We start from the raw sequence: 26,945 nt of genomic DNA on the forward strand, positions 1-26,945 counted from the left end.
TCTAAGTTTAGGTCTGCATCCATCACTACACCCAAATTTCTCGCCTGGTTTGTGGTTTTTAGATGTATAGATTGAAGTTCTCTGGTGACCTGTAATCGTTTTTCTTTGGCGCCAAAGACTATTACCTCAGTTTTGTTTTTGTTTAGCTGGAGAAAATTGTGGCACAACCAGTCATTGATTTCCTCAATGCATTTACCAAGAGCCTGTACAGGGCCTCGGGCTCCTGGTGACATTGTGATATATATTTGTGTGTCATCTGCATAGCTGTGATAGTTTATTTTGTTGTTGTTTATAATCTGTGCCAGTGGGAGCATGTAGATGTTAAACAGAAGGGGTCCCAAGATGGAACCTTGGGGAACTCCACATGTGATACTTGTCTGCTCAGATGTGAAGTTACCTATTGATACAAAGTATTTCCTGTTTTCTACGTATGTTTTGAACCAGTTTAGTACAGTTCCTGAAAGACCTGTTCAGTTCTCCAGTCGTTTGAGTAATATGTTGTGGTCAACTGTATCAAATGCTGCACTGAGATCCAGTAAAACTAGGACTGACATTTTTCCACTGTCTGTATTCAGACATATGTCATTAAACACTTTGGTCAGAGCGGTTTCAGTGCTGTGGTTCTGTCTCAAATCTGACTGGAAGGCATCGTAGCAGTTATTCTGTTTTAAGAAGTAACTGAGCTGTTGAGAAACTGCTTTTTCAATGATCTTACTTAAAAACGGGAGATTTGAGATCGGCCTGTAGTTGTTCATTTGTGTCTTGTCAAGATTGTCCTTTTTCAGTATAGGTTTGATTACAGCAGTTTTTAGTGATTCTGGAAACACACCTGATAATAAAGAAAAGTTGACGATCTGTAACAGGTCTGACTCTAAAGTCTTTGAGACCTTTTTGAAAAAACTTGTTGGCAGGACATCTAAACAGCAGGAGGAGGAGTTCAGTTGACCTAAGATGTCCTCCAGGTCTTTGCTGTTAATAGGTTGAAACTGTTTCATGGTGTTTAAACAGTTTTTTGGTGGACACAGTACATATCCTGGATCTACTGTTGATGTACCAATTGCTTGTCTAATTTTTTGGATTTTTTCAGTGAAGAATTTGGCAAAGTCATTGCAGGCCATGGTCGAATGAAGTTCAGCTGCCACTGACACAGGAGGGTTTGTTAGCCTGTCAACTGTAGAAAATAAGACCCGAGCATTATGGCTGTTTTTAGTGATGATGTCAGAGAAGTAGGACCTCCTTGCATTCCTCAGTTGTAAATTATAATTGTGAAGTTTCTCTTTATAAATGTCATAATGAACCTGGAGGTTTGTTTTTCTCCATCTGCGCTCAGCTTTCCTACACTCTCTTTTTTCTTTTTTCACCAGTGTGGAGTTTCTCCATGGAGACTTTTTCCTTCCAGAGATAACCTTCACCTTAACACTAGCATCCCCAGGCTTCTACCTTTCTACCTATAAAACCCGAGAGCAGTCAAATGGTGGAAGTGGAAGCTAAATTGGCTAAATTGACCGCGGAGTCATCATTTTGCGTTTCTACCTTTAAAAGCCGGAGAGCAGTCAGTCAAATGCTGGAGTCGTTCATATGTATATTAGGTCGTTACCTAGGAATTCTGGAGGGAGGGGAGTGGGGGTGAGTGATTGAGGGGGTGGGGGAGTGGAGTGTTTCAGTTTGCCATCTTAGGGAGAAATCAACACATCTCCTTTGTATGTCCTTTGTTGCTGACATTTATTGATGAAAACAGTACAAAAAACCAACCATTTGTACACATATTTACAAATAATGATAAAAAGTGAGTGAGTACATTTCAACATTTTCAGCAATCACTCACAATCCTGGCACTGCCACGGTATCTGTCGTCTGCATTTACCACATGTGTACCTGTAGCAGTGAACACATCGCACAGTGGCCTGATTTTTTTTGCATCTGTGTACTTGGATTTTAGGTCGCAAGCCACCCAAAACTTGCTCCATGCACCACTCAGCAGGCCATTTGTAAATATGTGTACAAATGGTTGGTTTTTTGTACTGTTTTTATCAATAAATGTCAGCAACAAAGGACATACACCCATGTGTGTTGATTTCTCCCTAAGATGGCAAACTGAAACACTCCAAGTTGGTGACTTTTGGAGATTTGTTTCCCTGGATGATTGAGAATGCATCAAGATGAAACACAAAAGGAAGCTCACCGCTTTTAGCAGCTCCCCCACCCCCTCAATCACTCACTGAGTGATTGAGGGGGTGGGGGAGTGGAGTGTTTCAGTGTTTCAGTTTGCCATCTTAGGGAGAAATCAACACATGTCCTTTGTATGTCCTTTGTTGCTGACATTTATTGATAAAAACAGTACAAAAAACCAACCATTTGTACACATATTTACAAATGGCCTGCTGAGTGGTGCATGGAGCATGTTCATTGGTTCATGGACCTCCCTGAACTAATGGCATTTATGGCAGCAACAAAAGCGGTGAGCTTCCTTTTGTGTTTCATCTTGATGCATTCTCAATCATCCAGGGAAACAAATCTCCAAAAGTCACCAACTTGGAGTGTTTCAGTTTGCCATCTTAGGGAGAAATCAACACACATGGGTGTATGTCCTTTGTTGCTGACATTTATTGATGAAAACAGTACAAAAAACCAACCATTTGTACACATATTTACAAATGGCCTGCTGAGTGGTGCATGGAGCATGTTCATTGGTTCATGGACCTCCCTGAACTAATGGCATTTATTGCAATTGTCATCTTGCGGGGGGTTTACAGGGTTCCATCGGTAAATGACTGCTGGTCAGCAAACCTGGGAAACCCACAGATAATTGGAACTATGGCACGAAACCGCTTCCAAGACATCATGCAACACTCCACTCCCCCACCCCCTCAATCACTCACCCCCACTCCCCTCCCTCCAGAATTCCTAGGTAACGACCTAATATACATATGAACGACTCCAGCATTTGACTGACTGCTCTCCGGCTTTTAAAGGTAGAAACGCAAAATGATGACTCCGCAGGGGTCTAAGGTAGAAAACCAAAATGACTGCTCTCCGGGGGTCTAAGTGTTAATGGGAGCAATAGTGTCCATTACATTTAACATGTTAGCATTGAAGCTATTGACGAGCTCATTGACTGACCCTCTGGGCAGGTCAGGTGTTAATGGGAAGACCTGGTTAAAAATTGCACTACTGTGTTCAGTTATACACCGTTTTGTGATCACTGTTGTTGATATATTTGTGTGGGCTGAGATTTTACTTTCAAAGAAAACACAGTAATGATCAGACAGGCCCACATCAGACACAGTAACCTTTGAAATGCTCAGGCCTTTGGAGATCAGTAGGTCAAGAGTGTGTCCTCTATTATGTGTGGCCTCTGTTACATGCTGAGTCAGCCCAAAGTTGCCCAGAGTGTTACTCAGGTCTTTAGTCCCTTTGTCCTGAGGGTTGTCCACATGAATGTTAAAATCCCCAGCAATAATTACACAGTCAAAATCAACACAGATCACAGACAGCAGTTCACTGAGGTCATTAAAAAAGTCTGTGCAGTATTTGGGAGGCCTGTAAACATTAAGAAACACAACTTTGGATGGGGCCTTCAGCTGTAAAGCCACATATTCAAAAGACTGAAAACTTCCAGGAGATAGCTGCTTACATTGAAATGATTCATTAAATAAGACAGCAACCCCTCCTCCTCTCCTGCTCGCCCTGACCTCACTGATAAAACTGTAGTTAGGAGGGGTCGTCTCGATGAGAACAGCTCCACTGTTACTTTGGTCCAACCAAGTTTCAGTTAAAAACATAAAATCAAGGCTGTGCTCAGTGATTAAATCATTAATTAAAAATGTTTTCCCAGCTAGAGATCTAATGTTTAATAAAGCCAACTTAAGTGTTTTAGAGGTATTACTTGTCCCCTCGTGTTTGGGAGCAGTCTGTGGCACACAAGGTATGTTTACTATGTTTAAAGATCTTTTAGAGTGCAGCTCTCTGTGTTTTGACCAGGCCACATGTCTCCTGTCACCTAAAAGTACAGAAATTTTAAAACCTTCTAGTAAACAGGGTCCCAGCTTCTCCTGGGAAAAGTCATCACTGCCATAATCCTCACAGCCCGGACCCTTCACACATCACGCATCAGACTGTGGAGACAGAGCATGAAGAGGAACTAAGGGGGGCGAGGCTGGGCAATGTGACTTCGATTGCTCTGTTGAGGGTGGGGCTCGATGGCGAACCTTTGGGCGCTCTGGTGGGGGTTTATGGGGGACAAAAAGGGATTGGGCCGGGGGGTAGATCTGAGCCCAGCATTGACCCGCTCCATCATCTCCTCAGTGAATTTCAGGTGTGGGGAGGAGGGAGAAAGGGAGGGGAGGAGGGTGATGGCCTGTCAGGGGTTTGGGGGACTGGGGAAGGTCGTGGTCCCTTGTCCTGGTCGTTGGTGTTGTTGAGAGAGTTGGAGGCAAATAGGGACCCCTCTTCTTGCCTTAGATGTCTCTCCTTTCTGAGGCTCTTCCTCAGATGCCATGGATGTCTCTCCTTTCTGAGGCTCTTCCCGGGTGGGGGCAAATGGAGCTCCTCCTCAAGGTTTCTGCTGGGCTTTGTCTGTTCTTGGAGTACTGTTTGTTCCTCTTTATGAGATAACTCCTCGTTTATCTCAGCCTTGGCACCAAGCACGGATGGATGACGTATGGAATAAAACAAGTTGGAGGTGAACAGTTTCACTCCTGACTTGTTAAAATTAAATCCATTTGCTTTGAACAGATGCCTGCGTTCCCAAAAAATATTAAAGTTGTCGATAAAATGCACTGAGTGGTCAGCACATGCTGATATAAGCCATTTATTCAGTGTAAACAACCTGCTGAATCTCTCGTCTCCTCCTCTGACCGGCGGTACAGGTCCACTGATGAATACAGCTGCATTCAGAGAGTTTACAGTATTTAATAATCCAGTAAAGTCCCGTTTCAGAACCTCCGACTGTTGTTTGGACACATCGTTTGACCCTGTATGCAGAACAATGTTTGTCACAGTTGGATATTCATCTGCAATTTGAAGAATTCTCTCCTTCAGGTTGTTGACCATATCGTTAGGAAAGCAGAGGACTTTAGTGTTCTTACCGCACATCCTTTGTACATCCTTTACGGCAGAGTCACCCACAATCAGAGTTTCAGGCCTAGCCTTTAGCTTTCCCTGTGGCCTTTCACTTTTCAACAGATTTTCAGACCTTATTTCGCTGCTTTTAGATGGATGGTTGTCCGATATAGATCCAGGGTCCTTTGATAGTGGAGCAAATCTGTTCTGCAGTTTCACATTCAGTTGTTTTGGAGGTTTGTTGTTAACCTTCCTATTCACGGTTGTCCAGTCCTGTTTCCTCCCGTATACAGGGGTAGAAGAGCTTCTCTGTCTCGTAGGAAGTGAAGGCCAGTCGGTTTCAGAGATTTCAGCTCGCTGTGCCCTGCCTGTGATACGTCCTCCCCCTTCCAGGAGACATGATTTATGTCTTGGTTTTGCACCAAGACAGTCTAAGGGGGGATTATCACTTGAGGATTTATAATAATGCACAGAGTCAGAGTCAGATGCCCAAACCATCTCAACTAGCTCCTTTTGATATGAAGGAGCAGCGACTCTACTCTGAGCCCCTCCCGGATGGCTAAACTTCACACCCTATCTCTAAAGGAAAGGCCAGCCACCCTTTGGAGGAAGCCCAGTTCTGCCACTTGTATCCGAGATCTCGTTCTTTCAGTCACTACCCACAACTCGTGACCATAGGCGAGGGTAGGGAATAGAGATCTTTCTCTTTTACACTCAGCTCTTTCTTTACCACAACAGACCGGTGCAGCATCCACATCACTGCAGCCGCAGTACCAATCTGTCTGTCGATCTCCCTCTCCCTTCTCCCGTCACTCGTGAACAAGACCCCGAGATACTTAAACTCCCCTACTTGGGGCAGGAACTCGCTCAAAAACCAGAGTGGGCACTCCACCCTTTTCCGGCGGAGGACCATGTCGTCAGATTTGGAGGTGCTGATTCTCATTCCCTCTGCTTCACACTCGGTTGCAAAACTGTTCCAGTGCGAGCTGGAGGCCATCACCTGATGAAGCCAACAGAACCACATCATCTGTGAAAAGCAGAGATGAGATGCAAAGACCACCCAAGTGAAAGCCTTCCGCCACTTGGCTATGCCTAGAAATTGTGTCCATAAAAATTATGAACAGAATTGGTGACAATGGGCATCCCTGGCGGAGCCCATCACCCACCAGGAACAAGTCCGACTTATTGCCGGCTCTGCGGACCAAGTTTTTGCGATGGTTGTATAAGGATTGAATGGCCCGTAGCATTGGGCCAAACACCCCATACTCCCGGAGCACCCCCCACAGGACACTCCGAGGGACATGGTCGAATGCCAAGTCCACAAACTCATGTAGACTGGCTGGGCAAACTCCCATGCACCCTCAAGTATTCTTGAGATGATAAGAAACTGGTCCAGTGTTCCATGACCAGGACGAAAACCGCATTGTTCCTCCTGTATCTGAGGCTAGCGGACTCTCCTTTCAAGCATCCTGACATAGACTTTCCCAGGGAGGCTGAGGAGTGTGATCCCCCTATAGTGGGATCACACCCTTTGGTCCCCTTTCTTAAAGCTGGGAACCACCACCCGGGTTTACCAATCCAGAGGTACCTCCCGTGATCTCCACACAACATTGTAGAGGCGTGTCAACCAGGACAGCCCTACAACATCCAGAGCCTTCAGGAACTCAGGGCGGACCTCATCCACCCCAGGGGCTCTGCCACCAAGGAGTTGTTAAACTGCCTCAGTGACGTCATCCCCGGAGATTCATCTCCTTCATCCCCAGACTCTGCTTCCACCACGGAAGATGTGACAGTGGGATTAACGAGGTCCTTGAAGTATTCCTTCCACCGTATGGCAATTTTCTCAGTCGAAGTCAGCAGCACTCCACCGGCACCCACTTTCCCCCTCCTGAGTCACCTGATGGTTTGGCAGAATCTCTTCGAGGCGGTTTTTGCTTCAGCCGCTGCCCGTGCCATGTTCCACTTGGCCTGTCAGTACCTAACAGCTGCCTCCGAAGTCCCACAGGCTAACCAAGCCCAATAGGACTCCTTCATCAGCTTAGTGCCTCCCTTGACCTCTGGTGTTCATTGTTTGGTTCATGGGTTACGACCACGACAGGCACCAACCACCTTGCGGCCGCAACTCAGTGCAGCGGCTTCGGCAATGGAGGTGCTGAGCTTGGTCCATTCGAACTCAATGCCCCCAATCTCCCTCCGAATGATGCTGAAGGACCAACACAAAGTGGTGTACACATGAGAAGTGGAACAAAAATCATACATGATTCCAAACATTTTTTACAAATAAATAACTGAAAAGTGGGGTGTGCGTAATTATTCAGCCCCCTGAGTACTTTGTAGAACCACCTTTTCCTGCAAGGACTTCATGGTGTTGTTGCTCCCAATATTCTCTTAGACAACCTCTGAGGCCGTCACAGAGCAGCTGTATTTGTACTGACATTAGATTACACACAGGTGCACTCTATTTAGTCATTAGCACTCATCAGGCAACGTCTATGGGCAACTGACTGCACTCAGACCAAAGGGGGCTGAATAATTACGCACACCCCACTTTGCAGTTATTTATTTGTAAAAAATGTTTGGAATCATGTATGATTTTTGTTCCACTTCTCACGTGTGCACCACTTTGTGTTGGTCTTTCATGTGGAATTCCAATAACATTGATTCATGTTTGTGGCTGTAATGTGACAAAATGTGGGAAAGTTCACTTTTGCAAGCCACTGTAGCATGACACAGTAGCTGCAGTTCTTTCAGCTGCGCATCCATAATGTGAATCTCCCAATCTACAATATCAGAGAGGTGCTCTGTTGGAATAAGATCAGGCGACTGTGGCGGCCACTTGAGTACAGTGAACTCATTGATATGTTAAAGAAACCACTTTCAGATCATTTGACCTTTGTCAAAATTACACTGTAGTCATAAAGAAATGGGCGTGGTCAGCAAAATACTAAGGTAGGCTCTGGTGTGTAAACAATGCTCAGTTGATACTAAGCCCTGTTTTGCTGGTACTAAGCGGCTTCTGGACCAACAAACTTACCGTGCTCAATGTCACATATATCACTTTTCTTTCCATTCTGATGCTCAGTTTCAACTTCAGCAGGTTGTCTAGAGTCTTTACGAACCTTTTTTTGTTTGTTTTGTTTTGTTTTAGATAAAAGGTTGTAGTGTTTGTATGTAAATTTAATTTGGTACATTACACAACTTCATGTGTCTCATATCTATGACAAAATATCTGTGCCCGGGTATCGACTAGAGATGGACCAATCCGATATTAGGTATCGGTATTGGTCCGATACTGACCTAAATTACTGGATCGGATATCGGAAAGATATAAAAAATGTAATCCGATCCATGAAATATCACGAAAGCACCTCACAAAACTTGCGACACGCGGTAACTCGCCTCATAACCTTAGCACAACCTTATCATCTCTGAGAAAGTTATCCCAGAGAGAAGTAAAGCAAGTGTGTAAGTTCATCTCTGAATGTTTGTAAAGCATTCAAGTGATTTATGGGGCGACTGCCTCTCTCTCTCTCTCTCTCTCCTGCTGCTACTTCAATCATGAAACTTCTTAATGATCAGCTGATCGGCTTTTCTGTGGCGAGTTCGTCTCTCTTCTTTGTTTTTGGCCCACTTTGCACCAGAAAGGGAAAACCAGCGGCTGAACAACAGCAGCACGTTTAAGCTTGATAATCTGTTGTTAGAATTTATTTAATATTACTTTCTACACCAGGATCTTTTTCTACGTAGCTGACGGCTGGTAACTGTGCAGGGGCGGATCTAGCAAAGTTTAGCCAGGGGGGACGATAGGGCATGAACAGGGAAAAGGGGGCACAAAGACATACTTTTCTTTCTTATTCTCATTTAAAATGTCTAGCTTTTAATAAATAATTATCTGACACCCAAAGTTTTAATTTGATGTAAAATGAATAGAAGTCCATTACTGTATATAGTGACTATTAAGTCTAATATAAATACCCTAGTAAGCTATAGTACTTTTTCCTTTGGGAAGGTACCATCTGTGCAGTCTGCAGTTCTGTTGAAGAAAGATGTTGAATCTATTTAATATTTCTTGAAAAATAATTGATTTCTGTGCAATAATTGATTCTCACACTGCATCAAATTAAGGTTGATTACGTCGATTAAGCATCATGAGGTGGAGCGTGAGGGGTGGTTCCCTATTTTTTTTTTTTTTGTTGTTGCTGTTACCAACCTAACCCTATTAGTTAGGTTGCTTAATATTTACACTAAGTACTCTTTAAAATACCAGAATAGGGAGGATGGTGTAGGTTTAAGTTTATTAGATTGATCAGTATTGCTGAACTATGAAATATTTTTTTGCATACAGGTATAACAGAATAGCTTTAGTGTTGTTGTTTTTTTTTAAACTTGATTATGAACTTCAGCAAAATGCAGCAAGATATTAAAAAAAACAGTTTTATTGATTAAAAAAAACTATATCGGATTCATATTGGTATCGGCAGATATCCAAATTTATGATATCGGTATCGGACATAAAAAGTGGTATTGTGCCATCTCTGGTATCGACATATATGCCCATCAGACTACATTATCCTGTCATCCTCCACTTCTGGTATCCACCCTCAGAGGGTGACTCAAAGGCTTTTTATTTGCCAGCTTCCATTTAGCCTAAAATAACTTGATCTCAGCCCTATTTTCATTTCTCCTTCTGCCTACACACACAGCAAGAACCCAGCCTGGCTGGCACATATGGCTCTTTGAAAAATGCAGCAGGAGGTGACTGCTGGTGGGGGGATTCAACTGTCAGTCTATCATATTTTATATCTAAATATGATAGATTGACGGCTGAATCCACAGTTACCAGTTTTAATACAGCTATCTATCTATCTATCTATCTATCTATCTATCTATCTATCTATCTATCTATCTATCTATCTATCTATCTATCTATCTATCTATCTATCTATCTATCTATCAAAACACACATTATTATTAGAGTTCATATTTATTGTTTATTGTGGGTGTTTGGCTATCTGTTGGTTTTGATTATCGCGTTCCCACACTGGCAGTCTCAATATTAACATCATTACTCTATTCCAATCATCTTCTCGCCCTCCTTCTTTGGTCATTAGTTTAAATTTGTGCTCTCCGTTACTGTCCCTTTCAGACTTTCTTTTGTGCTATCGTGCTCCAGTCAGTTGTCATTTTGTGTGCTAGCAGATGCAATGGTTAGTCACTATTTTAGCCAATTTAATTAAATAGCGCTGATCAACTTAAATATGGCTGGTATATTGTTATGTCAAACTCTCTTCACTAAACCTGGGCTCTACATGAGCTCAATACTTGCATCCACTAGGCTTGAGCAGACGACAGCAACCCAACCGAAAACAAGAGCCAGTCAACATCACAATAGAAGACAACCAACAGTGAGTCTCCAGAATAAAGAACTGAACAGCAACAGGATCTGATGCTATCCACACCTACTGGTTGAAGAACTTAACGGCACTCGATGACAGGCTGGCAGCAAAAATAAGGGGGCTCCTAATAATAAAACAATAAATTGTGATCATGAAGGATTTCCATGAAGTTATGACACCATGGTTTAGTTACACAACATGGAAAGTCCTCTTAAGCATCATAGCAACCAAGTAGAGCAGGTATACGAGTCAATAGGTGAATGCAGCTCAGAAGGGCATTGGAAATAACACCAGAGGGCCAAAGAACCTGCTACTGGTTGATAGACCAGTACACCAGGATTCTAAAACCAGACAGCCTATGACTCAATGTCCCACACATGGAAGACTTGCTTGACACATTACAAGGCTAATAGTAAAGATTGCAAGTTATTTTCTTGTGGCCTCTGACAGTGGACTCATCTCTGTGCTTGTCCTGCTACACCTCAGTGCAGCGTTCGAGGCTGTTGACCATAATATTCGATTAGAGCCATTAGAGCATGCTGTAGGTATTAGAGGTACTGCACTGTATCTGGTTTGTATCATATCTATCTAATAGACTCTAATAGATTCCAATTTATTCATTCACCAATGAGTTAAACTGCAGGAATGTCTTAAAGACATAAAGACCTGGATGACCTCTAATTTTCTGCTTCTAAATTCAGATAAAACTGAGGTTATTGCACTTGGCCCTAACAAGCATAGAATTATGGTATCTAACCAGATGCTTACTCTGGATGGCATTACCTTGGCCTCCAGTAACGCTGTGAGGAACCTTGGAGTCATTTTTGACCAGGACATGGTCAAATTATCTCAGAGGGCATTTCACTTCATGCTGAATAGCTGGTTCATGCATTTATTACTTGTAGGCTTCACTACTGTAATTCATTATTATCAGGATGTCCTAAACAGTCCCTGTAAAGCCTTCAGTTGATCCGACAGGGATGAGAAAGAAAGAGCATATTTCTCTGATATTTCATTGGCTAATGGTTAAATCCAGAATCAAATGTAAAATCCTTTTCCTCACCTACAAGATCTTGAATAATCAGGTCCCATCTTATCCTAAAGACCTCATGGTGCTCTACTCATATCACCCCAATAGAGCGCTTAACTCTCAGACTGCAGGTTTACTTGTGGTTCCAAGGATATTTAAAAATAGAATGGGTGGGCAGATCCTTCAGCTTCTAGGCCCCTCTTCTGTGATACCAGCTTTCAGTTTGGATTTGGGAGACAGACACCCTCTCTCGTATTAAGGTTTGGCTTAAAACTTTCCTTTTTGCATAGCATATACTTACTAAGCATATAGTTATAGGGTTGAACTGTCATTTGGTTGTCATTGTGCAATAAGTCAAAGTTGCTGAGGGTTTCTCACAAGTTTCTTCATCACTCACCTTTTTCACAAATTATTTACCACTTTTTATTTAATGATTAACTATTATTAATGTCTGGCTCTCTTCCACAATGTGACTTTGTCTCGTCTTCCTCCCCTCACCCCCAATCGGTTCCAGAGCCTGGTTTCTTCCTGTTAAAATGGAGTTTTTCATTCCCACTGTCTCCAAAGCCCATAGGGTGTCATCTGATTCTTGGGGTTTTTCTGTTTGCTCTGTATTATTGCAGGGTCTTTACTTTACAATATAAAACACCTTGAAGCAACTGTTATTTTGATTTGGTGCTATATAAATAAAACGCAGTTGAATTGAACTTATTTTATCCACAAAGTGCTTTATCTGTCATACACTCACACATCAATGCATGCGTCCAATTGACAGTTAACCACTGACCTTCCTAATAGTGGATGACGTGTTCGACCTTGTGAGTTACAGCTGTTCCGTGATGGGTTTAAAATTTGTTTTGAATCCAAAACGCTGCTGAAAAAGTCTCACAGAGGCAGTGGAGATGCTTGACTATCTAGTCCAACTCCACTACAAAAAGGGTAATAACCATGTTGCATTGTGTTGTATGTATATGTTTATATGTGAACATACAGAGTCCTACAATGTGTGGATCTGGTGGCTCTGTTGTGAAGTGGGGCATGGTTTGGATCTTTTTGCTCCTTTAAAGGAAAAGGTCACAGCAAATCAGTGTTGTTCTGATGAAACACTTCTTTTCTGATGGGAGTGGTCCTTTTCAGGATTAATCTACTCCATCCATACTTGCTGAATAGTTTGGTGAATATGAAAAATGTTATTAATATGCTATAAACAATCAACACAAAAATTAAGGGATTATGTTTTTGGCAAATGGCATTCATCACTCCATTTAAGCTCCAGAGAATCTATTCAAAGAAACACTTTCAACTGGTGCATTACACAGACCAACTCAGTTTTATTGAACATAATTACTAAGACCATTATTTGGTTTAGAAAACCAAGATTTATCTTCATTGAACTGCAGATTTAGAGCAGGGGCTTCTACTTGAGTAGTCAGTGTGACAAGTCACAGGTCAGTGGGAGTTGTGGGAGCTTGTTAGCAGTCATTCCACCAGTGGAGCTGTCAAATTGTGTTAAGCAGTGATGTCACTGGCCAAGTAGGAGAGAGCAAACACACGCATAAACACACATTAATGCACCTCAACATCTCCACTACAAGTACAAATACACCCAGCTATGCATGCTGCCACCACTGTGTCTCTCTATTGTTCAGTATTAGCACTGCTTGGTTAGCAGTCTTAGAATTTTCCACTGTTATATAAGATCATAGTGGGGACATTTTAATTACTGTTATCTGAAGTGATAAATGAGGGATGTGTTAGTGTAGTACTAATATAGTGTAGCACTAAATAGAAATGCAAACTATGCTTCCTTTGACATTTGTGTGGCTGATATTACCCCAGATAACTGCCTCTTCTTAATTACCCACTGAGCCTTACAGAGTGTTTATGTGATGAGCTAAAGTTTATACTATATGTATGGTAACTTTATACATTTGATCTATGATTTATGCTCCATTTGACTCAAACAACAAAAAACCCAAGCTATGCATTTTCTAATTGATTCTGCAAGAAATCGCTTATAATTGTTTAGCTTTGGTTGCAGTACTACTCTTCTTGAAACGCAACGTGTGTACAGTTTATTACTTTTCTGTAACCAGTCACCTTTTAATCCAGTGTAAGTGACTGAATCAGCAACATTGTCACAAAAGGAAAATATTTTTTCACTATTGGTCTGTCAGTTAAACAATTTAGATATGTTACTGTTAAGATGAGAGAACAACTTAAGATTTTCACATTACAAATGTTATGAGTGAAGAAATAAATTAAATTTTGAGAATTAATTTACTAATATGTTGTTAACTTCAATTGTGACAGACTGTGGTTTGCAAAAACAAATATCTGGAATATAAGCTGACCTTCATATACAGTAGCTACATTGTGTGCCTGCCCAAAAAAATAAAACACACACTCACAAAAACCCAATTAGCCTGGTAGCATTTCCTTTGAATAACATGTCACACTACAAATACAGTACCATGCAAAAGTATCAAACCACCTCTTATTTCTTTATATTTTATTTTCAATGAGCCGGACTTTCTTGCATATTTTTAATGGCCTTGAGCCATAGTTCTCCAGTTTTCTGAAAGTCTCTCAAAATTCTTCTTTGGACATTGGCTGCTTTTTCTCTTATTTGTAGTCCAGTCCTTGTATCACATTGTTTTCAGAGTCTTGTTTTTTTGATTGTTGACAAGATGCCAAAATGCCTGGAAACAGGAAGAAAAGCCTGTGCATCTTATATTACACAAGAACTGAACTGGAGTGGTAAATGGACTGATTCTTATACAGCGCTTTTCTACTCCCCCAGACTACTCAAAGCACACAGTATACAACATGCCACATTCAAACAAGCACTGTTTCTATGCTGTGAAGTGCTTTCTAACTACCATTCAGACACATTCATACTCTGATGGATACATCGGAGAGCAACTTGGTTAATATCTTGCCCAAGGATATTTGGCACGCAGACTAGGGGAACCCAGGGATCGAACCACCAACCTTCCAATCAGTAGATAATCTGCTCTACCTCCTGACCTATAGCAGAGAGCAAATATCAAACTATGCATCAGGCTCTGTCATCCTCTGGGCTGCATATTAGTAGTCAACTTTGTTGGGGATCTTAGCAAAATCGATGGAATTAGGAAAGCAAAAAACTTCCAACAGATTTTGATCCACCATACAATACTATCTGCTTCCAAGCAAAAATACTGTCAAATCCAAAGAACCGTCCAAAGAACCAATGAGCATATGCTGTGGTATCCATCTCTTCATGGTAGGTGTGCAAAATTATTTCATTTACCGTTTATTTTTTTCAGATCACAAGGCGCACTGGATTATAAGGTGCATTAAGCAAAACAAAACAGTCAGATGAGTCAAACTATACTCAACTCATTCTTCTTGCTTCCTCCACTTCCCTACCATTGATTCATTAATGTTCTTGCAGCTGCTCTATTCCCATGTTGTTACAGTATATTAATGACTAACCTCATATTGTGGATGGATTATCTCAGTTGTTCTCCTGACTGAGGTCTTGTCTGTTTACAGCATCCTGCCACGCGATTGCATTTGTCCCTAACCATCAGGAACCCTCACGTTAACTTTTATCGAGTGAAAAAAAGTTCATCCTCCAGCTTCACTGTGTTTATGTTATGCTAACATAGCTGTGTTGCTAGCGATCACGTAGCACATCCTTATATACCAGCTAGCCCAACTTCAGTAACCCTACAAACGTCACTGCTGTTTAGTTTTGTGTCTTCATTCATGTTGGGAAGTGATAGGAGAGCTGTACGTTTTAATTTGTTTCAGAACATGCTATATCAGGTTCAGGTGGAAACTAGCGAGCTAACTTCCTGTTAACTTCTAACTCCTTTAAACTTAATAAATTTTGTTTTCATGGATGCCTGGATGTTACACCTGGTAAAGCAGCAACACTGACCATTTTATTAAAGATGAAAGAATTTAGACAGTTTTTAACTCTCAGTGATGCCGCAGTGTTCGTTAGACTTTGGGACCTGAAGCGGAGTTTGGACCCAGATTACTCCGCGAGGCTCCTGACTACGGTAGCCACAAGGCTCCGATAATCCATCAAGCAGTGCAGTGCGGCGTCATAGCTTACCAAAGTCGTACTAAAACATTTTTTGACTGATTTTTGAGTTCTGTGTACCACATAAAATCTGTTCAAGGTCAGTAAGCACAACCAGAATTAATACATAAGGTGCACCAGATTATGGTAAATGGCCTGTATTTGTATAGCACTTTACTTAGTCCTATAGACCCCAAAGCGCTTTACACTACATTCAGTCATCCACCCATTCACACACACATTCACACACTGGTGATGAAGCTACATTTAGCCACAGCCACCCTGGGGCGCACTGACAGAGGCGAGGCTGCCGGACACTGGCGCCACCGGGCCCTCTGACCACCACCAGTAGGCAACGGGTGAAGTGTCTCGCCCAAGGACACAACGACCGAAACTGTCGGAGCCGGGGCTCGAACCGGCAACCTTCCGATTACAAGACAAACTGCCAACTCTTGAGCCACGATTTGCACTATCAATTTTTGAGAAAATTAAAGGATTTTAAGTTCACCTTGTATTGCAGAAAATGCAGTATATAGAATGAGAGGTGGAGATGTTATCAGAACAAGAGTGACATGTGGTGGATGTCTAAAAGCTGTTTGTAAAGTGCCAGTACTTGAACAGATCCAGACATATTTATGCTCTGAAATAATACTGGGATGTTATTGAAACAAGGCAGAACTGAACTTAACATAGTTCGTCAGCAGTAGGGAGCAGGAGAATCCCAACGTAAGATGCACAAACGGATACATCTTGATTTCCTTTTTCCAGTGAACAGAACAGGTTCCAGTATTTCACGCTTTTAGTCACATTTCTGCACAGAGGTTAGTAAACAATAAACACATCTCACAATAACAGTATCTTCATTAACACATGCACTGCTTGGGATATGATGGCAAATAATATTTTTTGTTCTATTACGTATTGCACAGGTCAGCTGTTACACACATATCATTTTTATATGGAGGAATAGTTTTTAAACAATGCATTTCTCCTCTAATAAGGAGAGATGCATAAATAAGCCTCACTTCTCAGAACCACACACAGTTCTAGCAGTTTCTGTCTAACCCTTACATCATGAACATAGCTTCTTCAGCCTCCTCTCGTGTATGCAGTATGAACAAGCACTTGGCTTTCAGAGAGAAATACTTAGTGTAAGTGCAGGTTTTACACACACATTACTCATTCCCCTTTTCAGCTGCAAATTTTGCGACGCTCTTGGTAGAATGCTGGCCATTGCTGAAATGTATGAACTGCATCTTTGTTTGGTTATCAATTATAAATTTCCCCGTTTGATGTGGGCATTCAGTGTGGGTCATAAACTGTTTCCTAATCAAGTTGACTGTTCACGGAAAGCAAGTTACCCTCAGGTCATTGGGAAATATTCAAGTTATCTCAAGTGGCCAGTCTGCCCCCAGCTCTGGCACTACCCCTCTAATTTATAAGGCAAAGGATGTTCAAAAGACCCAATCAATTTGCTGTATTATTACAAACATTTCAGATGTAATTTTTACCTTGTCCTCTTTCAGTCACAGCGTGATAGCGGACGGACTCAGTCTTATCGCGTTTTTTAATCCCTGTTGTAGAGCCATGTTCATGCTCTACAGACAGAAGCTATGTCAAGCTCTACGTACAGGTGCGCTCAAAGTTAGAGAACAGTGCATGTATTTACAGTGAGTAAACAATAATTTCCAAATGACCAAACAGCTGAGACAGTTGACACTGCTTTTCTTCTTAGCTTCAAATTAACCAGACTTTGTTAATTTCTTAGCACATTTTTAGTTATGAACCAAAGCATACACAAATCCATATGCATTCATTGCCTTTCACACAGTGGTCTGCTACAGCTACAGTATATCGCTTTCAATTCGCTTCAGTTGTATTTATATAGCACCAAATCACAACAACAGTTGCCTCGAGCTGCTTTATATTATGAGGTAAAGACCCTACAGTAGAAAACCCCTATGAGCAAGCGCTTTGGCAATAGTGGGAAGGAAAAACTCCCTTTTAAATGGAAGAAACCTCTGGCAGAACTGGGCTCAGGGAGAAGCAGCAATTAGCCTCGACCAGCCTGGTGTGAGGGAAAGAAGACAGGACTAAAGATACACTGTGAAAGAGAGCCAGATAATAATGATAATAACTAATGTTTAAATGCAGAGTGGTGTATAAACGTAAGTGAAAGAAGGTGAGTAAAGAAGAAATGCTCAGAATCATATGAAACCCTCAGAAGCCTAGACTTAATGCAACATACACAAGGGAAGATTTAGGGTCACCTGATCCAGCCATGACTAATGCTGTGTCAGAAAAGAAAGTTTTAAGACCAATCTTAAAGAACAGAGGGGTTTGTCTAAAAGACACATTGATGATTCAGTGTGTCTTGGCTTGTATTATGTGTGCATGTCTTAGTATTATTGTAAGGTTTTTGAATTATTGTAGGATCTTTACCTTATAACAAAAAGGAGCTTAAGGTAACTGTTGTTGTAATTTTGTGCTATATAAATAAAATAAATATGAATCGAATTCATATGACAGTTTGGCAGTCAGAAATGATGCTCCTCTTCTACTAGTAGAGCTGTGCATGTTTTTAATTGGTCATACACTGTCAATGACACCCTTATCATGAGAACATACTTGTAGCTCAGTTTGGAAATCCTCGGCTGACTTATCACGGGGATAGCTATGTTTATGTGACTGCTTAGTAGGATTACTGATGCTATGGTAAGAGAAGTTAGATAAGGAAAAGCCTGATCTAAATTTACTTTGGACTACAGTTCCCAGGGCTAAATAAAACAAATAAACAAACAAATTCAAAAACCCTATGAAGTGCAGCTACTCCAGCAAAACAAAGTGAAATACTGAAAAAATACTGAAAACAACAGAAAAACAAATTAAGATCCCAACAGAGAAAGCTAATAATGCAGGAGATGAGTAAATCTCTGATCTCAGATGAGCGAAATAAAGTAAACAGAAAGCTATGAAGCATGAGCCTATGCAGGAAATTAAACAGCTAAAGAACCCTTTAAAAAAGATTATTCTGCTAGATATGATAACCTTATGTGATATGATGCATGCTTAACACCAAACTTATGCAACTACTAAAGCTAGAGACTGAGAGGATCTGTGACCTAGAAGCTACAAATACTAGAATAGCAAATGGTAAAAGGACTGGTTCCTATATAGTGCTTTTCTCTGACCACTCAAAACACTTTACACAACTTGCCTCATTCATCCATTCACACCAGCACTTTTTTCTATGCTCTTTCTATGTAAGTGCTTTCTATCTAAGATTCACACACATTTATACTCCAATGGATGCATCACAGAGGCTTAGTATCTTGCCCTGTTTGGCATGCAGACTGGATCAGACGGGGACAGAACCACCAAACCTCCAATTAATAGATGACTTGGCTGTTTGTCTTAACATCTTGGAATACTTTCATCAAAAAAGGAATACTTTCATCTGAAAATGTGGATCTATGTGGATTGTATAGACAGGAAAAAAACAAAAAACAAACAAATCTTGTCTGGTCTGGTGTCTATTGATTTCTGCAACATTTGGATCATGCAGTGAGAATCTAGTGTAAACGACTTGGAAACATGGATGTACCTTGCTTTGTATCAATGGTTTGAGATGCTGGTGGTATAATTCTGATTATTCAGAAACGGAAGAAATATAAAATGACATCAATCACCCTCATTTTGAAGCTCCAGGGAGATTTTGCCTCATGGGGTGAGGATGAAGGTGGCACATCAACCCAAAACTACACAGGATGGCAGTTGGGATCACAGTCACCAAGAACACCATTGGTAACATCTCTGAACATCAAAATGATTCAAAGAAGGCTTGGGAGAAAATGGGGCTTTTCAGCATCAACTCAACCTGTTTGGAGGAAGAGAAATGCTGAGCATGGCCCAAGGAACATCATCCTCACAGTCAAGATTAACATAAATCAGTTTACAGCTTTTATGTAATGTGGTGTTTTTGTGTTGTTGATATTTTGTCTCTGTCCATAAAAAAAATATAATTCCTTTGAAAGTGAGCAACCTTACAAATTCAGCAGATGATCAAATAATTATTACCCCAGCGTATCTGTAAAGTCATATGACACAGAACACCAGAAACCATCACTGCCCATAAGACAGATCTAATGAAATAAACCTGTAACCTGTTTATATTAATGATGAGCCTATGGGGCTTTGTTGTCCTCATTAACAATGTCTCAAGATTAAAAAAAAAAAGAGGAAAAAAAATCTGTCCAGTAAGAAAACTCAGAAGGAAACAGTCATGTGTGGAAAAGTCATGGATCACAATTGAAAAGAGGATATATGTAAAAAGAAAAATGTACTTTATAAGGTTCTAAAACAGAACTAAAGTAACAGTGGCAGGATCAGGTAACCCTGCATTCTCCTTTATTTGCGCTGCAATAGGCACAGGCTGCTAGGGATTTCCCATGATGCACGTAGTGTTTCTTCCTCCAAACACCAAGGATTTTGGACCCTAAACTGTATATTGCTCTGGAAAAGGTTCAAATGGTTTCTAAATGCAGTGGAACGGGAATTGAATGGTTTGATGTAAATCAAATATCACTACATTACAGCAAAATAAAGTAACAGGGAAATAAAAAAATAAAGTCAAAATTATGATGAATGATATTCAGAGTATGAAACCAAATTTCTGTGTGTTAATTGAATATATATTATGTTGGAAGGCTCAATGTAAACAGGTGTAAAAGCAAAAATGTCCAAAACCATATCATATAAAACTAAAGAGATGTTTGATCTAAATAGTTATTTATATATACAATGTTGGTCCCTAGTCCCATATATAACCTACTCTGTGGCATTATAGAGAAACAGAATTACAAAATTAACAAGAAACTAACAAACATAAAACCCCCACAAATACAGCTTAAATGGTACAGAGGAAATTTACAACAATTATAAATGGACTGGATTATTATGAGCCCACCGTCTTGCTACAAAACTTAAACTTACTTGTCTTCAACATTGCACTGGTAATGTACAAAGAAAAACAATCTTCTTTCAAACTTAAAGTATAATTATCATTGTTCATGAAAAATTAGTTTTGTCTTTTTTTTCTTTTTTTTGGTCATGTCTGCTGGTAAAGTTTAGAACTGTCTGAAACTGTTGACATTTGCAATATGTTGTATATAAAAAGGGTAGGTTTAATAAGCTATAGTAAGGTGTATTAAGGTGAACTCAGCCCTTACCTTTTCTATCAGTAATTCTATATATGCAAACTCTGTACATATAAAGCTTTGAGAGTTTGCTATAAAAATTAGACTCACTTTAAACGTGATCAATTTTAGCTCAGAGTATCTTTTTGAAAACCCTTAAAATGTGTTCTTCCAACAGGGACTTATGAGTTCTGGTGGCTTAAACAGCAATAATTTATGTTGGATTTCTTCTTGAGCCCCAAGGCCACCGGGGAGCAAAGGGGATGAACTGCAGTTTAACCCTCCGTCAGGTCTTTTATGCAGATATCGACCTGTGTGGTATCCACAGAAACCTCAGAATCTCAGCTAAAAGCTCATATAAACCATTTCTACAACGACCAAACGCTAAAGAGCAGTTACATAATTTCGCAAAAGTTCACTAAACACAAACAATGGAGGTAAGAACTCACTCGACTTCGTGTAACCGGATAGACATTGCCTAGTTAGCAACCAGAGATCTCACAGATTCGAAATCTGCAAGTTTCACCACGCTCCGACCAAAGTTCATTGAACCAGTGGCAAAGAAGACCACAAATATGCATAACTTTCCATATGTGCTAAAGCAGAAAGCCGTTTAGCTGAGCGTTTTCCTGCGCTGTTCCCCACCAATATCCGATAGCTGTAGAAACTGATAATGGCGGTGCTAACACAATGCATCAGAGCCACATCAACAATCCCCATTTTCAGCCAAGTTACAGTCACATTACTGGATTGTGTCTTACTTTTAGGGTCATGTGGAGTTTTCGACTTGCAACTTCTGATTGGAACTGATGTGAACATGGCATAATTACAGTGATTCTATTGGCTCAAACTATTAAAAAGAGGTGTCAATCATGCAAATCAGCCAATAGAAGCTGAAGTTACAGCCCCTCAGAATTTAAGGCACCAAAACCTATTTAAACTGTCTATGGCGCACGGCAGAATAGGCCGTTGGATGTGAGTGTGTGGGTAATTCTTCAAAAATATTCAAAAAACAAGCATTTTTAGACATGCAATTGAGTTTAAATAGTGTCTGCTGTTCAATACCTCAAAATTTTAAATTCACACATGGTGTCAGAGTGTGCCAAAATTGGACAAACTAGACAACGTCTGAACATTTATTTATTTATTAAAAGCGCAAAAATTTTTCACTGTTTCACTTCAGAAGCATAAATCTTTGCACTTTTCATATGTTGATTACTGGTTTTATGAATTTAAATGTGAACCAAAGTATATTTTCAAAGTGGTTATAGGCTAAAAAAAATAACAAATAACTTGAGGAAAAAAATCTACTTACTTTTTCTGTGTTCCAGCCTCAGTAACTTTGACACAGTAACATCCGTTGTAGTATTTACACCTCTGATGAAATCTCACAAATGTTAACTTTGTTTTGATACCAAGATTGTTTACACAGAGTTTGTAATTGCAGAGAAACACTCCACTCATTTTGGGCATGTCTTTTTTGAGCAGGAAGCTCAGAAAGCCCCTGGTGGCTTAACTGGTTATTAACTGATCTTTTGTTGCTTCTTCTCTCCCTTTCTTTCAGAGTCTGTAGCTCTCTGCTCAGGGACAGTCTTCTGCAGCCCTTCTGTGATCACAGGCCTACCTGGCATTTCTCATCCATATCCTTCTTCTTTCCATTCACCCATCTTTCCCCGTTATGAAAGGCCTGTCCAGTAGCCGGGGTCACCATCATGTGGTCTCCTATGAACCATCATATGATCCACTGGGTCACCATGTTGACCGCAAGCCATATTTGATCAGTCAGATGGACATGCCTGTGCCCATTCCCATGCCACATCCAGCTGAGCTGCCCTACTACAATGCTCAGCGTACCTCATACCCCTCTGACAGCAACAGCATCGTCCCATATGGAACCTTCCCCAGGAGGTGCCACTCTACCTCCTCATCTCACCATCCTGAGGTAAAGGATGAGTGTATGGCCATGGTACCATATGTAGGAGGAGGAGGAGGAGGTGGTGGTGGAGGAGGAGGAGGTGGAGGAGGCTATGGGGGTAAAACACCCACTCGGGTACCAGCAAACTTTGTGGACCCGTTTGAACGTCAGCCATCATTTTCCAGAGATGGCTACCATACATTGCAATACAAACGAGGGGTGCAGGCCCACAGTGGGGGGATGGGGGCCAACAACAACAATGACAGTCCAGGGAGAATTCGCCATCTTGTCCACTCAGTCCAGAAACTCTTCACCAAGTCACATTCATTGGAAGGGCCACACCACACACAGTCCTCCAAGGGGGCCAATAATGGGAGTGTTAATGGTGGTGGTGGTGGCGGTGGAGGAGGTGGTGGTGGTGGCTCGAGGGCCAGCCCAGAAGGTGAAACTCCACCAGTGGGAGTGCGCCATCGGAAACGCAGTAAGAGCCGTGAGCGCTGTAGATCAGCAGAGCCCAAGCATCGAAGCCACCACCACCACCACCACCAGCTCCACGGCTCAGCATCTGCTCCAGGCTCTGGATACTGGAGCTCAGATGACAACCTGGAACGGGAGCTGTGTCTCTACCACCCTCACCACCACCAACCTCCACCCTCACCCTCCCCCTCCATTTCCCCCTCGCCTATTGCCATGACAATAAGCCGGTATCCCGGCAACAACCCAGACAAGTTCCCCCAGACTCCCCTCCCCAGTCTCTCCTCCTCGCAGTCCCAGCAGTACTTCATGATGGACCCTTACGGCACACTAAACGAGCACACACACACCCACGCACACCATGGCCACACACACCACCATTCTGCACTCAAAGCCTCCTGGAGCAACAACGATGTGAAGTATGCAGCGTCGACAGCATGTGTGCCAATTAGTGGTAGCAGCAATAACAGCGGTGGCGGTATCGGTGGAGGAAGTGGCTCCTTGCTTCCAGTGGGTCTTGTGGACGGGCCCCTTGTGAAGAAAGGGCCATGGTCATCAAGCCTAACGGTGAGCAGGGCCCGAGAGGTCTACACCAACAACAGCAGCCACAACCAGCCACGAGCCAGCGCAGGATCCGGTAACCTAAACCTAGATAGAGCTCTAGTCAAATCTAAGGGCAGTCAGCAGCAGGAGCGCGCTTGCCATTTCTTACAGGTAAATAATTCCTCCCCAACCCCCATTCAAATCCAGTCAATTCACCTTCTCCCCCCTCTGTTGATTCCCTTTTCTCCACAACTTACTTTTTTCCATCAATGCTTCCTCTAAGTCAGTGGTGTCCAGTCCTACAGTTCCAGGTAGACAAGGGCAAACCAAGTGGAGTCCATAAGTTTGTTTTTAGTTTAGCAGATATGTGACAGGTTTTTGCTCTATCAATGCCAAAACAACTGGGCACTTGACAGCCCTTTTGAGAAAAATCACTACAAAGACTTCATGAACTCTTAAAAGATTAACACACAAGTCATAAACACTTCTCTTAGATATCTAACTTAATAATAAATAATGTAATTAATTATCATAATATGTGCTCTGTCAATCAGGCACTGTATGACTGATTATTTGTATTCAAAAGTGGGAGAGCAGTAGAGTGATCAAAGACTGAAACTAACTTAAATAAACTGGAAAATAGATTTAATGACAGATATTTCTGGACAGTTTAAGAATGCTCCTACCATGGGAAACCCAGTCATCACAAAATGATGAATAAACGGCAGTGATGGAGGACTTCAGCAAGGGCCTTTCATGCAGGTTAGCTGAAAGAAACATGACCCAGGATGAAATATGTTTCAGTTTAGGAGACAGGGTTTAGTAAGCGATTGCTTAGGTGCTTTGAGAGTTTGTATGTTCCTATGTTGTTTGGTGTTCTGTTGGAGTGAAAACTGCAGATTTACATGACTGGAAAGTACTACTGAATATCACTGACTATAACTGATGGCACACTAGAATAATGAAGGCTTCGCCACATTCATCAGCTTACAACTCTGAGAACCTTTTGACAATGTAAAAAAATATCATATTTATACCACTTATACTATTATATTTAGATAACCCTGGTATTTTCTTCTTTTAAATCAATGACTTAAATACAAATAATTAAATCATTTTATTGAATTAAAACTGATTTCTTACAAATACGATTAGGTGTTTTAGAACATATTATTTGTAAATTGAGAAATCTGACTTCATGAGTGTTTGCACAGAAATGCAAGTAGTGGTGATAACTGCATCGTCATACTGATAAGTTCAGGACACATAAGAGCTATAGTTACTTGCTTCTTTCACATTGAAAGCAATAACAAGTGGAAGCTAGAAACCCCCCCTAAAAGCTACACCAAACACCACCCATTTACATGCTGGGCTTTAAAAGTAAATAAACAAGCAAACCAATGAAAAAGCAACAAGGATTTCAAAATCAGACTGAAAACTGTGAAGATCTACTGCTAAAAAGACAAAAAGTACTCTGGCATTGATGTTTATTTTTTGTCCCAACCAATATTCTATCAAACATGTGTTGCAGACCGGGACAGCAATATACAACATAACACGATTCTTTAGAAAGTTTACTTCAGGAAAATGTTCATTAAAAGAAAATCAAAAGAGCACACATGCGTATGTGAGTATTGGGAAGATAGGGAACACCACCAAAGACAAATCAACCGCAGGTCACTGCTTTAGTACTTCATTAGCAGTCTTAATTTGGGTTTGGGCCTGGTTATCTTTGCACATAATAGGAGCACTTAAAAACAACATTAAGAAAAACCCCACACTCACTAGTAACAGTGCAGTATGTACTCAGAGTCAGGTGATATGGATTTGTTCTAGTGTGTCCAGACCCTTAGAGGGAACATTACTCCCTACCACCAGTCTACTACTCTTGTCTCCCAAGAACCCCACTGCCACCTACTCCTCTTCTCTACCACTTCCCTCTCTGCCTTTCCTCCACTCACCCAACCCACTCCCACGCTTCCACCTACCTTCTTGCCACCCACCAACCCACCTCTACTTCCTTTACTTCCTCTTGGTTTGGAGAGCCTCCCTCTTCCTTCTCCTCTTCCTCCTCTATCCTCCTTTTGCGTTGAAGAGAGAAGTAAGTGCAGAGCCAATAGCAGCCTTACTCTCTGAATGCTAGGTAATGACATGAACTCATGAAGAACAACATCCTTTCCTGTTTGTAGAGTTCATTTTTAATTTAGTAGTGTTTCCCTTCCTGCCTCGCTACCAGTTACCCTGACTTTCTCAATATTTTTTGTTGGATGAATAAATTAATTTTGCTGTTATTTGAAGTGTCGTGTTAAACTAAGTGTTGGGGAGGTATTTAACGCCACACAGGGAGTAGAAGTGTCTGGCAGTTACCTAATGGTGCTGCAAGAAAATGTTTTAATGTAATTACTTGATATATACAGTACATTCTAAAAAAAAACATATGTAGCAGGATTTGTGCTGCTGGAAAATCTGACACCATCCAAGAAGCACTTGGTTTGGTGCAATTTTCACTTTCTATTATTTGCATCGAATATACGATCATATTTCCGATCATTTTTACTATACTAGTTGTGTACTCAGATTTCTTGGTGGCAGTCATTCTCCAAAGTGTATGAACTGGGATATTCAAGTGATAAACAAACATAGCATTCAGTGTACCTGTCTACAGACACGTCTACATCAAAGACCCACAATGGCCAGAGAACAATGTTGCAGATGACTTTTCTATATGCTGTTCAGTGTCAAGTTGGATATCATTAGCTATTTGCGCCTTCATTTCATTTCATGTTGAAGAGCAGAACAAATGACATCTTATGGCAGGATGAAGACATCAGAAACAGACAAAAGATGATCTAACCACAACACAAGCCTAGTCATTAATTAATCGTGTTGCTGCATGACTGGGACCTCCAAAGTTGTGATCGTAAGCATAACGTGCACATCAAAATCTTAGTTAACCAGACAGCAATCTTTTTTGAAGCATTCAAATACTCACAGCCCACAGCTTATAGTGTACGCCACGAGTTTTTAAAAATTTGGCTTAAGGACATGTTACATATGAATATTGCTAACAAAAAGCTTGAGAAGCAAACTATGATAACTGAATAGTCTTGATGCATGCTCAATCATCCAGGTAAGTAAATCTCCAAAAGTTGATTCTGTTCATCTGGACGTAGCGTTTTGTGGGAGAGACGTACAAGCTTTAGGCAGTCCTTGCCAAAGTGGGTTAAAACATCTAAAACGTCTTTGGCCAACC

General features: G+C 41.2%; 2 protein-coding genes across 2 annotated transcripts in view; one reads left to right on the plus strand and one right to left on the minus strand.

Moving 5' to 3' along the window:
• Positions 1-26,945, plus strand: part of LOC309694163 (disks large-associated protein 1-like) — a 160,339-nt gene that overhangs the window by 67,352 nt on the left and 66,042 nt on the right. Inside the window, exon 2 of the mRNA XM_082513995.1 lies at positions 22,325-23,863. Within this exon, the coding sequence (XP_082370121.1) occupies positions 22,439-23,863 (1,425 nt within the window). The 5' untranslated portion in view covers positions 22,325-22,438. The remainder of the gene's footprint in view (positions 1-22,324; positions 23,864-26,945) is intronic.
• LOC309694714 (uncharacterized protein) overlaps positions 1-26,945 on the minus strand; it is a gene marked incomplete at its 3' end in the record, with an annotated part of 515,021 nt that overhangs the window by 3,206 nt on the left and 484,870 nt on the right. The gene's annotated exons all lie outside the window — the stretch shown is intronic.

Source organism: Aulonocara stuartgranti, assembly GCF_965226115.1.
Source record: "Aulonocara stuartgranti genome assembly, chromosome: 18".
NCBI classification, from domain to species: Eukaryota; Metazoa; Chordata; class Actinopteri; order Cichliformes; family Cichlidae; genus Aulonocara; species Aulonocara stuartgranti.